The sequence below is a fragment of the Rhopalosiphum padi genome, chromosome 4, assembly GCF_020882245.1.
Source record: "Rhopalosiphum padi isolate XX-2018 chromosome 4, ASM2088224v1, whole genome shotgun sequence".
Taxonomy (NCBI): Eukaryota; Metazoa; Arthropoda; class Insecta; order Hemiptera; family Aphididae; genus Rhopalosiphum; species Rhopalosiphum padi.
In genome coordinates this window covers 33,974,413-33,990,206 of record NC_083600.1, presented here as the reverse complement: position 1 = coordinate 33,990,206, position 15,794 = coordinate 33,974,413, and the positions used below count along the sequence as shown (strand labels likewise).

Below are 15,794 nucleotides of genomic sequence, written 5' to 3'. Positions count from 1 at the left end.
AATGGTACTAATGATAACGAAGAAAAGCATTTTCTTTCGTTACTACCATCATTTTCAATCATTTTTGTAGTTTTGTACCAATTTTTTTTTTTTGTTTCGTTATAATTTTGTCTTTTTTTTGTTATATTTATGTATTATTATATAATAAATACATATATTGTTTGTTGTTTATAAATAAATAACAAAACAGATTAATATATGTCGAACTCACAATCTGTATTTAATTTCTGCCATGTTAATTACAAGACCCCCGACAAGATGATGTCTTCAAAGAGGTAAATGTTGAAATATCAACCATTTGTTTCTTAACGGTTAGCTAATGTGTGATTTTTTTTTCTATTTAAGTGAATTAAAAAAATTGTCTGAAGAAAGCTTAACCAGGCAGCCAGAAGAAGTGTTTGACATTATTTGTAAACTTGGAGAAGGGTAATATGGTTATGATGATAGTGAAAAACAATTGAAAGCTATCTAACTTCTGTTTGTTCTTAGTTCCTATGGAAGTGTATTTAAAGCACTGCACAAAGAGTCTGGTCAAGTACTTGCTATTAAGCAAGTACCGGTTGATACAGATCTACAGGAAATCATAAAAGAAATATCTATTATGCAACAATGCGATAGCCCCTACGTAGTTAAATACTATGGTTCATATTTTAAGAATACTGATTTATGGGTAAAAATAATATTTTAATTTTTTATATTATTTATTTTTTTCTAAAAATATTGAGTTTTTTTATGTTTTAAAGATTGTTATGGAATATTGTGGTGCTGGTTCAGTATCTGACATTATGAGATTAAGAAAAAAGACACTGTCAGAAGACGAAATAGCTACTATATTATCAGACACACTTAAAGGATTGGAGTACTTACATTTAAGAAGAAAAATACATAGGGATATTAAAGCTGGTAATATATTGTTAAATTCTGAAGGACATGCTAAACTAGCTGATTTTGGAGTTGCAGGACAGCTGACTGTAAGTTTATATTAAATGTATAAAGGCATGGGCACACATAGTCTATGAACTATTATTATTATTTAGGATACAATGGCCAAAAGAAATACTGTAATAGGAACTCCATTTTGGATGGCACCTGAAGTAATCCAAGAAATAGGATATGATTGTGTTGCTGATATGTGGAGCTTAGGTATATTAATTAACTAGCTTATAAAAAATAATTTCATAATAAATTAAGTACTTGAATATAGAATTATTATGCATTTCAATGACAATGATTTTTATTATATATTAGGAATAACTGCATTAGAAATGGCGGAAGGCAAACCTCCATACGGTGATATACATCCAATGCGCGCCATATTCATGATACCAACTAAACCACCACCTTCATTTAGAGAACCAGATAAGTGGTCTCCAGAATTTATTGATTTTGTTAGTCAATGTTTGATTAAAAACCCAGAGGAACGAGCGACAGCTACAAAAATGTTGGATCATGAATTTATTGGTAAGAAAATAATGTATTTTTTATATTTTAATTCATAAAAATAGTAATTTAATTTTTTTTAATTAACCAAGTGTTTTATTTTTGATCATTTTTCTTATTAAAAATTAGGTAATGCAAAGCCACCAGAAATTTTAAGTCAGATGATTGCCGAAGCAAGAGAAATTCGAGAGAATCAAACTCTCCGTTCTAATTCATGTAAAGTAACATCAGCTGAACATAAAGATCAAAACTCTAAAGTAATTGGCTTAGATAAATACAATTTATAATAAGTGGGTATATTGATTAAATTATTTGTTTAGGAAGATGATATTGACAGTCGTACAATGATAGTAGATGATAGTACTCTTGTACCAGATAAATCAAAAGGAACAAGTTTAAAAAGTAATTCAGTCATAGAAGAATTGAGAACAATGGTAATTAATAGTGATGGAGAAGATGATTCTACAATGAAAAGTATGTGCATCAAATGACTTATATGTTTAAAACGAGTTCTTATTTTGTAAAATATGTTTGGCATTTTAGGACATGATACAGGACCTGAAGAATCGGGTAAAAAGTATAGACCCTTATTTTTAGATCATTTTGATAAAAAAATTGCAGAAAAATCAAAAGTAATTATTAATAACTACTAGTTTTAATTAATTTTAATTATTATCATTCATATACCTCGTATTTTTTACTCTATAGAATCTTGATAATTATTTATAGTATTATTGATATTATTATTGTTGTTACTATTAATTTAGAATGATAATTTTGAGTCAGAAAACAAATTATTTGACGATGGACCAGATTCTGCTCAAGACATTTCTCAGGTAATGTATATTATACTTTTATTATATTATAATTAATTAACACATTGAAAATATATATAATATAATTTCATTACTACTTTAGAATGACGAATGTGAAAAAACTATAACTTCCCATCAATTTCCTATGCCGCAAATAAATTGTAGACCTGATGTAAATGCACCTCCAACTCTTCATCAAAACCGACACTACTCACCAATTGTTGATGGAGACTTTGAATTTGTAAGTTTTATTTATATGTCCATAATAGTTAAGAGATTTATTTTAATAGTTTTATTTAATTCTTGAATTAAATTTATTTTCATTCTTCTGGTTAAAAGTCACAGTTATGTAAATGTAGTAGCAAATCATTAGAGACAATAAGACAGTGTCAATCCTTATTTATTATAAATTAATTATTAATAAAATATTTAAGATTATTGAATTGCTATTAATAGGGCTGTGAATTTAATGCACTAAAAAACCTTAAAAAATGAATTTAAAATGCCAACAATTATAGTACCAAATGCACTTAAAATGGTTTTTAATTAAATTTTTATATTTATATTGATATTAGTATATTATAATATGCATAAAAAATTATTTATTTAATAAAATAAAAAAAAGTTATAAAAAGTTGATTAACTTGAATTTGTATTTTTATTTTGAAGTTCATTGATCTGCTATTTGTCAGAAACATTTTTTTAAATGTTTAAAAAATTTTCAAAGTTGTTATTAATGCAATTTAATTAAAAATACCAAAATATGAACTAAAAAAAGAAAATATGACCTAAAATATGCAAACAATGACCTAAAAAATTAAAAACGTCAACAAATGCAAAATTAAAGTTTCATAAATAGATTTGTGTTATATAATTCAAATGATGTACTTACAAAGCTACGTTTTACAACCACCGAAAAAAATACATTTTCCTACAAGTTCATAGCCCTAGCTATAAAAATAATTTTAACATAAACATATATAATTTTAATTTTTTTAATTTCTATAATATAGTTAAGATATTTAACTTTTGATGACTTGCAACAACGAATGTCCAATTTGGATTCTGACATGGAACGTGAAATTGATGAGCTACGACGTCGCTATCAAACAAAACGCCAACCAATACTAGATGCTATGGATCAGAAGCGTAAACGACAACAAAATTTTTGAAATATTTAATTCTGTACAGTTTAACATTAAAGTTACAAAGAAATTGATGGCTGACCTCAGATTTTCCCCAATTTAGGTGCTACATAAATATGTATGCCAATTCAGTTGCAAGGCAGGTAATATTTTATAAGCCCAACTTCCCAATAATTTTTGAAACATGATATTATAACTGATAAATTGATTTATAAATTATTATAATAATAGCCTTAAAAAATATCTAAGTCATTTATTCTGTCTTAAGTATTATTATAGGACAAGTTATTTTAATCTAATAGTATCAAAAGTACAATTTTGTAATATAATAAGTATATAAATCAAGTATAATTTCTACACAACTACCTATCCATGTTTGTTTTAAAGATTTAATAAAGTGTTCAAATACCTTTATATTTTATTTTTCATTAATATTAATTACCAAAAATAGCATAAGAAATTATTTAAAAGATATAGTAATATAACATGGTAATCATGTATTAAGTCATGTATTGATCAATTACCAGTATAGGATATAATTTTAGTTTATATATATATATAATTAACATTTTCCAATAATTTTTGGTCTTCCTTCATTTTCCTTTGATTTTTAATTAACATAATATTTTTATAAGAAATAATGATAGCCTTTGTCATTAAATTATAGTTTATTATCTCATTGATGATGTATATTAATCTAATATTGAATAATAATTCATTATATTTTTTAGGCTTTTAAATATGTAGTATTTAAAAAAAAAATCAAAATATATTTTGTCTATGTTCTTGCATGGAAAGAACTTATACTTAATATAATTAAAATGTGATTGGCCTATAGTTGTGTTTAAACTGATTGAATTCAATATAATTCATAAATAAAATTCAGAAAAAGTCGTATATATTTTTTTTTATCATTTAACAACTAAATAAGATATTTTAATGATATTTTGAAATTGCTTGGCTAAATAAAAATGACTGCACAAATCAAATTTAATTAGGTATATTTTAATTAAATTTTTTTTTTTTAATTGAAGCAATATGAAAATCATGTACTAAAATGTTAAAAGTGTAGACAGGACAGGGTGCAAAAGTTGTAACCATAATCGAGATTCAAAGACTGGTTATTACTTATTATTATTTTTTTTTTTTAAATGATTTGCATTTTCAGTCCATTTCTTTAAATTATGATTATTGTTTAATGTAGGTAATCAACCCAACCCAACTATTTCTATACTACTATACTAGTGTAATAATAATAATAATAATAATAAAAAAGACTGACTGGAAATTGAAATCATTGGATCTAATAAATGTTTATGTAATTGTAAAAACCAATAATTGTTTTGGGTTACATATATTTCAATAAAAACAAAAAGTTTCTGGTCAAAAATGAATTATAATCTTAATGTAATGTAATACATTTTATTTGTTTTATTGTTGTTATTTTATGTTAATGTGCTTTCAATTTAATTAATTTTTTTTTTTTAATATTTATGTGAGTTTAATGAAATAAAATCTTGGTAACTAGGTTGTTATATTTTAACTAAACAATAAATATTTATTTATTTAGATATATGTTTATTGTGTAACACTTGTATTTTTGATATGTAACAAAGCAACTACTTTAGTTTCAAATTAATTTTATAAAACTTTGATTGAAATATGGTAATTTCTGTTAACATTTCTTTAAGAATTAAAAAATAAAAATAATAATGCTTTTAATTTATTTAGTACAATACTTTGTCAACTGTATATTTTTATTACTAAACTTGTAAAATCAATTTTGCTTGGGAAATTTATAAAAATTTAGGTTACTTAATGATTGTACTATGACTTATAAAATAGTTTATTCTATTATTAACTAATATGTTAAAATTTAAAATACACGTTTGTCTTATGAACAACTTAAAATTTGCCTCATATTAAATTACATAAATTGCTCAAAATTTCCCATTTTAGTATATAATATTTACCATTACAAATATTTTACTATGTGCGTAATGTACTAATGTGTTATATTAACATTTTTTTTTTGTGAAAAATTTATTTTTAACAAACAATGTTAACTGTATTGTGATAGTTGTACAACTATTTCTGTAGTATTATATTAATTAAACATGGTTCGATTGATTATATTATTATTATTATTATATGTCTACAATAACATTACATTAAACTTGCACATACCGACCTGTGTATTATAACAATTATCTGTGTTTTTATTTTAATTACTTGTTTAATTTATTAATTTTAGTTTTTAAAACAACATATTAAATTCTTAACAATTCTGTTATAGATAAAGTTAAGGTTTGATGTTTAATCTAGTCACATGAGTTATATGCTATTATATTGACTATTCTAATATTCTATTATATTTTACTGTTAACGAAATAATTAGAAAATAAAAAATAACAATTCTGTGCAATTTAGATTGTTGAGCTATTATACTAACATACTAACATGGACCAATTTCCAAACGAATCATACATCACATTGTTTCTTATTTATTAGTTCTACATTTGTTCATATTATGTACATAGAAATATAGAATATATTACGCGTAAATTAGGATGATGACGGGCAGCCGACGATTTAGTATTTTGCGCGCGCAGCCGACTTCCTGATTGGTTCTTCAAACTCCCATTCACCACCATGATCTATACACGCGCCAAACGGTACAGTTCTTTCGTAGGATACTAGGATATATACCTACACGGCTACACACTGAATATGGTAACATCAGTTATTTAAGGATTGATGTAAATTTGATTGGGGCTCAATTCGTCTTTAGTTAATTGTAAAATATGAACATGGAAGATTATTTAATTTAATAATTTAGCATTCCCGCACTCGTATTTATAGACATGGTCTCGTCCAATTGCACAGTAGGCCCCCAAACGTGTGGGCGCTCAGAGCTGTAACGAGCATTCTTTTTTATGAGTCTTTTTACTATATTGCATGGTAGGTTTCTTTGAGCCAGTTTTAACCTGGTCTCGTCTATTGCACGGGGTCGTCTGTAAATGTAGTTGTGGCCAAACGAATGAGCGAATGGCCTACCACATTTTGCAAAATGATTTTACACTTAGAATACTTAGATACAACAATAGCTAGGTTTATTAAATTAAGTTCAATTTATTCTGTGATTATAATCACAGTATATAATCAGTATATATACTGAGTTTGGTATTCGTTTAGTATGTGACCCTACCGTATAGGATATTTGTTTTGTTTGCGTGACCTACCGGACCGATAATTAAATAATAAATAATTAAAAAACAGCAAATTAAAAATCATAAAATTGGGTTATTTTATAATTACAGATTACGGATTACCTACATTCAATATCAGTGTAAAAAAATGTCATAAAATTATTTTATTATAAATATTAAATTATGCTTGGCAATACACTTTTTTTACGTCATTTAAAAATTACCAATCACACGTTCGTTTGCCCGCAGCTCTAGTTATTATGAGTGAAGCCTCGCCCAATGCCGTCCATGATTGGATCTTACGTGCAATGATGCTGGATTACTAGCGTTGTCGTCGGCTATCGGTCCAATCGAATGACCGTGTTCCACGTTGTTGCCGATATAATTATATAAGCACAGTTGCGATGATGGTATGCAGTCATGCCTTACAAGTTACAATTAGTAACCTCTTTTAGTGCAAAGTCAATCATTGATGGTTTATAATCAGATACCAAAATATTATTTCAATAATATATAATATATGAACATTTATAAGTTCATATTTTTTGTTTTTCATGGTTATTTTAATAATTAGGTACTGAGAATTGTCAACCTTATTAACTAGTTACTAATCAGTAATCAAAAATAGAAATATTAGATCATTTAGATCTAATTTTCTGAAACCTAGCTCCTTCAAAAAGCATATGATCGAAATAATCTTTCACTTTCTACTAGAAAACATGTCTTCACTTATTCAAACACAAAAATAAATAAAAACCACACATCATAAAATCATAAATAATAGTAATAGTCATGATATTCATATAGGTATAACAGGATATATATCGTTGCCATCTCTACGTCATGAATTATACTCGTGCAGATATTTATAGTATAAACTATATATAGTAACTGGGTATATACTATTCACGTTTAAACATTTTTAATTTTTAATAGGAAATTTACACTTAAAATTTAACACCAAACTTATCATTTTTTACTTTTACACATGCCGACGGCTTCTAACAACCAAATTATACTTCGATGCAATGGCGCGGACAAAGGCGTAATAAGCGGTAAGTTATTGTCGTCGAGCAGAAGAATGGCCAAACAGACGCGAACGGTCGAACTCAGCGACTCGACAATAGTGAAGTTTGTTAGTTTGGTGTCCAAGCACTCCTGCATAGGCTAAAACGTTAACTTATCATACCGGAAGGCTCAACAAGCAGTGGCGGCTCGTAGGTTTAGCACAGGAGTGCGATGAAAAAATTTAAGAACTATAATACATCACACAAAAAATTAAAATGATAAAATAATAATACAAAATTATAAACATGTCGCGCGTTGTTGCCGTCCGATTTGAGCTACAAAATTCATCGCACATCAAAAGACTCTATAGCTGCTGCGCCATCGTGATAATGTTATTATTACTCGTATATTAATATTATACCTATAGTTTATACGGGAAACCGGTGCTGCACAAGCTGCAGCGTTGCATAGGCCTATATAGCTATCCATATACCCGTGTAATAACATCGCGAGTTCGTAACGATATTCTAATAAATTATGAAAATAATTTTAATAATAATTAAAAATATATTTAATTGTTAATTTGTTAATGTATAATATACTATATGTACTAAAATATGTACCTATTTATTTTATAAATAATATATTTGTAAATTGTTAATTGTTGTAGGGAGTGCGACCGCACCATCGAAGATATGCACGAGCCGCCACTGTCAACAAGACAATTTCAAGAATTCTGTGGGCACTGTGGACCAAGCAATTCGCGAAAGAAAAATATTTACCGCAGTAGCTAAAATGCCGGCCGAGATTCAGATGACGTTAATCAAGAATGGCTGGATCGGCATAATTAAGGACGACAACAATTTTCGAAACAGTGATGGTAAGTATATACCTATATGCATATTATAGGTCTAACTGTCTAAACACTGATTTGAATATCAGTGTAAACTACAAAATCTATTCAATTCTGCAGATATATAAGATACTTAGATACCGGTACCTATATAATAGATATATCATACATTATTATTTATTATATATACTCAAATTTTACTAGCTGCTTGTATGATATAAATATTTAAGATGTATTATATAATATAGACAATAGACATATATAATAGTTAATAACAAAACACTTTATAATAAAGAATATGAATAAATAGAAAATACGAAGTTATATTATTAGTCCAGTGATATTAGACGAAAAAAGGGGTCCAGCTCGGAAAAATTCCCACCTAGCTGAATTTTGGTATACACCTTTATGACATCGTTGTAAACAACGTGTGAAAAGTCGCCATCTGTATCATGTACGTGTCAAAGGTCACGAAATTGGCTTTTTTTTCTTAAATATCTCGCTTTTTATGATACAATAAAAAGTTCTGAATACAAATTGTAGAGGAAGTAATTATCTACAAAAAAGGTCTTATGACATTTTCACGTAAAAGTTATAGTTTTTGCGTTATAAGGCCATAAAAATGTACACTTTTAATGAAATATGAATTTTTTGCTAAAAACAAGTAGCCTTTTTGTTAATATCTCGCTTTATACTGGTTGTACAAAAAAAATTTTATACAAAAATTGTAGAGGACAAAATTATCTATAAGATCATTATACATATATATCCAATCGCACTTGCGGTATACGAATTTTAACGCTTACCGTAAAAAATTACGATAATATTATATAATATATATATATATATATATATGTATATAATATAATAACGATAATAAGAATGCATTCGTTTCCACACCACCATTGAGGTAGAAGCACGGCGCGTTTTTTTTTCATGGTTCCCCAGTAGGCCTAATCCATGTAGTCAACAATTATATTATCATAGTAAAGTTATCTAATAGTCAAAATAAAGTAATTAATATTACATTTTAATTATTATTAATCATCAACTTTGCACTCGTCTTCTTGCATTTCTTCATTGATTTCATTAGGGATTACTCGATTACCATATCACTCCAGGTTCCACAACTAAATTTACTACTGCATCTAATTGTAAAAAATCCGTCGGTAAATTTTTTAAACGCCTGTTTATCCATATTATTTTTTAATTTGGGCATATCCTGCATACAAAAAATGTCCAGAAGCGTGGAAAAAAAGGTATCATTTTTTTATAGCATTCAAGTGTCCGTCCAAATTTTCTAGTCGTTCAGATCTAATGAAATCTTTAACTATAGATACCATATAAAAATATTGAACCCATAACTTTGCCGTTGGTCCTTGATTTTATATTTTTCCCAAAACACACTGCATATTATTTATTATATTATTAATATTTAACTATTATAATAAATATTTATATTAATTTATTGTTGTAAACACTAAACTTTTGAGTCAATACCACCCCACCTTACCATAAATAGTGTGAATAGGTTCATAAATTCATAATATCAATAAATAATGTCTTAAAATTAATCTATTATATTTTTTTTTTGCTCGTGAATCATGATATCTTCTTAAAGACCAGAATTCTCCCCTGGTTATAAAATTAATATATTCAATATTTTTCTATTTAATACTTTACCACGCCTAAGGTGCTGTTGTCATATACAGCTATTAAATTTATATAATATTTATTATTTATAAATTAATATTCAACCTTTAAAAATTGTCCAGCCTACCTTTTCCAACCATAAGACACTTAGACACCCACTCACCTTATTTTTGTGAATTACATGATTCAAATATACCCCTTTCAAGCCACCACTGGACGTACATACAGTAAAATGATTAATATATGTAAACGTTTTAAATCACCATTCTTCAAAAATGTTTTTGAATTATATAACAAAATAATTTAGCCATAATTTAGTTACCTAAACATCCCTCATTTATCGTTTAAATAAGAAACCGAAAAATTCAAACTTGATGAGTCTATGTAAAAAAGATTGCACTTAGATAATTTATAGTTTTTAAATTCATTAAATAAAATTTTTATACGAGAGTTGGCTATATTTTTCAAGTGTTATATAAACAATTTACAAATTTTCGTGATTTTATTAATATTTTGACGAATTCTAAATTTAAACTTTATATTAAACTATCTTGAATATGTGTTTATTAGAATTTAGAATATTTTCTTATTGATAAATGATCAGCTTGCTGCTTGCTATGAAGAACCTTATGTTAAATTTTCAAGAATTTGAAACTAACGAAAATTTTTATATCTACATTTATGAAAACAAAAAAAACAATAGAAAAAATGGAAAATTCCATATTATGTTTTTAAATAATATTAAAATATTTTAAAAATTATTAGTTGTAAATAAAATAAATTATAATTAAATGATATTAAATGAATATAGAATGCTCGAGTAAATTCTAATAAAATAAAAATTTTGGATTTTGCTGTGGAGAACCCAAAATAAACACAAATATTTATTTAAGAAACCAACTTACCCCGAGTTTTCAACTTAAAATATTTAATTAGTTTAATAACAGAAAACGAAAGAATTATATTATAGGTACACTGCGACTGCACAACAATTAAGTAAGGAATTGAACAAAACGCCTGCAAGCTGAGAAAGAGAAGAATTTTTTATAAATAGTTTTATATTAATTATTCTTATAGAGTATTGAAGTGTTTCCTTATATGTATGCGATAAATGAGTGTTGTCGTGGAAACAAAAAAAGTCCCCTTAAGGCTTTTGAAATGTGCTCCATGGTCGTGTTATAGATATAGATACGAATGAAAAATTAACTGGACAGAAATAGTATAAGTAACGAATGAGAATATATTGAACAGAATAAGAGAAATCAAATCCATATAAATATAACACATATCATACTTATAAGCATCTAAATATTATATAGATGTGCATCACTGCATCAGTCACTATACATAATACAGAAATACTGCATCTATCATTTATGTATACATTTTAAATCCTCATTCGGTGTCCGTATAATGACACTGTAATATTATGTAAGATTTGATATTTTCATTTATACATAGAAGTTGGTTATGATGCGTTTAGGTCCCACCGTAATATTATCGTTACACAATAACGTCGAGCGCGTCAAAACGGTCGTCAAGCGTTACGAATCCGGCCTGGTGTGGACAGACGCGCACAGCGGCGGCATCAACTGGATGACGTTAAACCCGGACGTCGTGATTAACCGATTCCCAAGAGACGCAAACGCCGCGTTAAAGCTATGCGGCCACACTCTGGCCGGAAAATCTGAATTCGATGTCCACTATCCTAGAGCATACCGGGCATGCGCCGACGAGTTGCACGCTGACCTTAACTTTGTATCGGACTATTCATTAACCGCTTGCGTGTCACTACTACGTGCATTTGTGGACGGCGATCATCAAGCCATGTGCGCCAAAAGTGGTCAAGTAAGTAGACTCGCAAAGTTGTTTATTTTTGCGTGTATCAGCCAATATTGGTGAATAAACATTGTAGCGTGATGACAAATTTAGCTGACATGTCTGCTGCAGTTTATCGATTTTTAAATTATTATCATCTGTGAATAGTTATGAGAAATTATAAGATTCAAGTGATGGAAAAATACAATATGATACTCTCTCATTTATGACATAATCTATATGCAACGATCAAAATTAATAATTTACGTGATCATAGCAAAAATGTATGTCATAAAATTAAATGTTAATATTTACTACACACTTCTACTTTTTTTGTATAATAATTTTGACTGGTTATTAGTTGTGTTTTATTTTTACTTTGACTTGACCCATTGGCGTAGCCAGGGGAGGGGAGGGCTGAGAGGCAACAGCCGCCCCCGAAATATCAAGAAAATTTAAAAATTATTTTAATTTTAATGGTCTATATCGCTACAAAAATCTTAAATTGTATTTTACAAAAATCGATCAGCCCTCGAAAATTTAGAATTGAACAAATGCATACTCTCCCCTTCAAATGATGCCTCTGATTTTATTGTTGTTGTTTTGCGCATAATATTTCTCACAATAGTATCACTTAAAATATAAACGTTTTTCTAATGCTTGCAGATTATTAATTTTTATATATTGACACTATTGACAATATTTTCAGTTAAAGCAGTCTTGTACATATTTGTATATTTTTTTATTATAATAGTATATTTAAAAATAATTTTCGTAACTGATGTCCAATATCGCTCCGCTCGAAATTTATATAATATTGAACTATTCTTCATTTTTGTACCTATAAAAATTGTGTTTTATACTGCGTACTGAAAATATTATATAGCTTACAGACGTTATGTACATAATAGTTTAGGATGTAATTGTATATTATATTATGTATTTTCTATATCAATTTTTACCTCTAATCTATTTGAAACATTTTGACAATATATTTTCTATCTCATGTATTATATCCCCCCTGCAGGCTCCTCTTTCGGCACTCCATTTCGCCGCGACTAAATGCCAAAAATACTTAACGGGCGATGGATCGCTAAGGGCGTCAGAGTTTTCGGGCAAGGGAGCTGGCTGGGAAACGTTTTTCGAACATTACTACATGATCGTGCACGACAAAAAAAAGTTCACTGTGCCGGGGACGGGTGACGACGTTGACGCGGCGCTGCGTTACCTGGCAGCGTCTAGTAGACTGATCGTGAATCAGATGACAGCGGTGAGGCCGCAGACGGCGATGGACGGCTACAAGAACATTTGGATAGTCAAGGACACGGCGGGCCATCGTCGCCGGCCGGTGATGTTGAACAAGATCGGTGACGTGCTGAACCGGTGCGCGCGACCAGGTGACGCCGCAAACCGCATCGTGCAGAAGTACATCGAGACGCCTCTTTTGCGTAACAACGTCAAGTCGGACGTATACACGTGGATCGTGCTATCGACGCTTGGCGGCCGGCAGACAACTTGGCTGCACCGGACGTGCGTTGTACAACCATACGCACACGGATTTTCGCTGTACCGGGATTCCTCCAGGTCCGGGCACTTTGACCGGTTCAAGACGGGAGGGCTGCATGGTATGCTGCGGTCGACGGCGCTGATTTTCGGCCTCAAGCAGCTGGGAGCGAAGATGCGGCGTGGCGCTAAAACGAACAGGCTGCTGCAACAGCAACGGCGGGTGAACGAAGACGACCGTACTGACGGCGAGAACGTCTACACGGCGGTCAAGCGGTCCGCGGTGTCGGCGGTGACCGCGGCCGTGGCGTCCGGCTCCATCAATCTGCGACCTAATTGCTTGGAGCTGTTTCGTGGAACGTTCGTGTTGGGCGACGATTTGCGGCCGTGGCTAATCGACATAGTGTCTGACGACCCATGTCTGGCCGCTGACTGCGAGGAACGTGACCGGCTGGCGGCGCCCGCGGCCACTCGCGTGATACGGAGTGTAGTGCAAGGCGTGGCCAAGATGCTTGTCGATAGCCGCCGCCGAGGCCGGGCCACCAGGTTTGGCATGTTTGACATGGTGCACGAGTGCCCATTGCCGGTGGGCGCCGGATCATACGTTCCGCGACTGTTCGTCGTCGCGCCCAAGTCGTCAATTACTAAAAGACAAGGAGCCGCTAAAAGTACTCACCGGTCGCGCTTGTCCGCACGTACAGCGTCGCGCACCGACCACCCGAACGCCTATCACCAACAGTATTGGTGGAATGACGATAACATCCACACGTACGTTGAGATGATTAGCGCGGAAGACGTGCAGGATAAACCGCTGCAACGAGCGCCCCGTTTGTCAGCCGGTCTGCTGACGGCGATGGCGGACAACGCGGATCTGTTTGCCGGGTCAGCTAAAAACCGTGATCTTTGCGATCCTAACGAAAATCGTAGGTATTTAAAGTTTTTGGATAAATACAAGACGAAAATCACGTCTGCGCAAAGAGTTTATAAATCAATCATACGCCGAGACTGCAATAATAAAAAACGTTATACATAATGTGATGAATTTCGATTATTATACATTGTACGCCATATACCTATGCGTATATACGGCGGACGGCGGTAAATATAAACTATTATATAATATTATATAATCTATATAAATATAAAATTTCTGTTAACAATAAGTTTAGATGATGAGTGATGACTATAGCCGTCATGCAGTGAAACTTTAATACAAAATATAGCAATACAAATTGTGCCGCAACATAATAATAAAACCATTTTTTCCTCGTTACTCGAAATTATTTCGGTGGGAGGGGGGGTTGAACCCCAGCCCTTCCTGTGTAGTGCCTGTGTATATATATAATTATATAAATGTATAATATATACATAAATGCGGTCCAATTCTAATGTTTAGATACATATAATATTAATATAATATGAAATTAAATAAGTATGATTCACTACACACCTATAATGTTATTTATCACTTTCATCATTTAAACAACTTTGGTAATTTGAAAAAAAATATAAACTTGTGGAATTTTGAGATTTTTATTATTTAAGACTGATTAGTGATTATTAGTATCATGAACCTGCAAGAGCTGGAAAATTTGATTTCAAACATTCTAAATCCATGGTACCAATAATTGATTATTATCATTCATCCTTTTTTAGTTTTTTGTTTATTATTTGTTAACATAAAATTTAACAGTAAATTCCTCAGATAATGATGAGTACTACAAGTGTTGCATTTACGTAAATAATCTTAAAAAAGTGACTGATATACGTATACCGCTTTACTGTACCTACATTACGTTTTACGTAGTGTCGAGGAGTCACTGCAATAGATATGTTAAATTTGAATTCATATATAACACAATAACACATACATATCATATTGTATATAAAAATACGGTCGTCAGAATATATGTTATATAAGTGTAACTATGTAAGTATTTTACTATTTCACAATACCTATGTTTTAATATCGCTAATATTGTTATTAAAGTAATTCATTTTATTGTTATAGTATTAAATAGTATATAGTACAGGTAGGTTGATATATTTTTTTACCGAAAATATCGCATTTATTAATACTATATGTCTATATATAGTATATCATAATAGATTCTGAGTGGAGCGATTGATTTATCTATAATGTAGTTTTTATTGGTGTATATACAGTAACAGATAGATTTGACCAAAAAAAAAAATTTTATTTTTATAGTAGAAATTATTCTACTTAAACGTATGACAAAAATTGTTAATATTATATGATGAGTAAATAATTTAAAAAATACCTATACTCATGTCAGCAAATTCTCAAAAATCATATTTTTAAAAAAGTTATTATACGCTCCAAAAACTA

The 15,794-nt window shown here is 30.0% G+C and overlaps 2 protein-coding genes across 2 annotated transcripts; both read left to right on the top strand.

Moving 5' to 3' along the window:
- The first annotated feature begins 51 nt into the window (after nucleotides 1-51).
- On the top strand, nucleotides 52-5,608 carry LOC132930661 (serine/threonine-protein kinase 3). The gene is made up of 12 exons (XM_060996649.1): nucleotides 52-275; nucleotides 346-426; nucleotides 490-670; nucleotides 744-971; nucleotides 1,038-1,143; nucleotides 1,249-1,461; nucleotides 1,570-1,697; nucleotides 1,761-1,914; nucleotides 1,984-2,072; nucleotides 2,208-2,276; nucleotides 2,359-2,496; nucleotides 3,269-5,608. The coding sequence occupies exons 1-12, from the start codon at nucleotides 199-201 to the stop codon at nucleotides 3,425-3,427; spliced, it is 1,623 nt and encodes a 540-aa protein (XP_060852632.1). The 5' UTR covers nucleotides 52-198; the 3' UTR covers nucleotides 3,428-5,608.
- Nucleotides 5,609-7,597: 1,989 nt separating this feature from the next.
- Nucleotides 7,598-14,882, top strand: LOC132929993 (protein monoglycylase TTLL8-like). The gene is made up of 4 exons (XM_060995652.1): nucleotides 7,598-7,664; nucleotides 8,288-8,497; nucleotides 11,607-11,971; nucleotides 12,969-14,882. The coding sequence occupies exons 1-4, from the start codon at nucleotides 7,598-7,600 to the stop codon at nucleotides 14,475-14,477; spliced, it is 2,151 nt and encodes a 716-aa protein (XP_060851635.1). The 3' UTR covers nucleotides 14,478-14,882.
- Nucleotides 14,883-15,794: the final 912 nt, after the last annotated feature.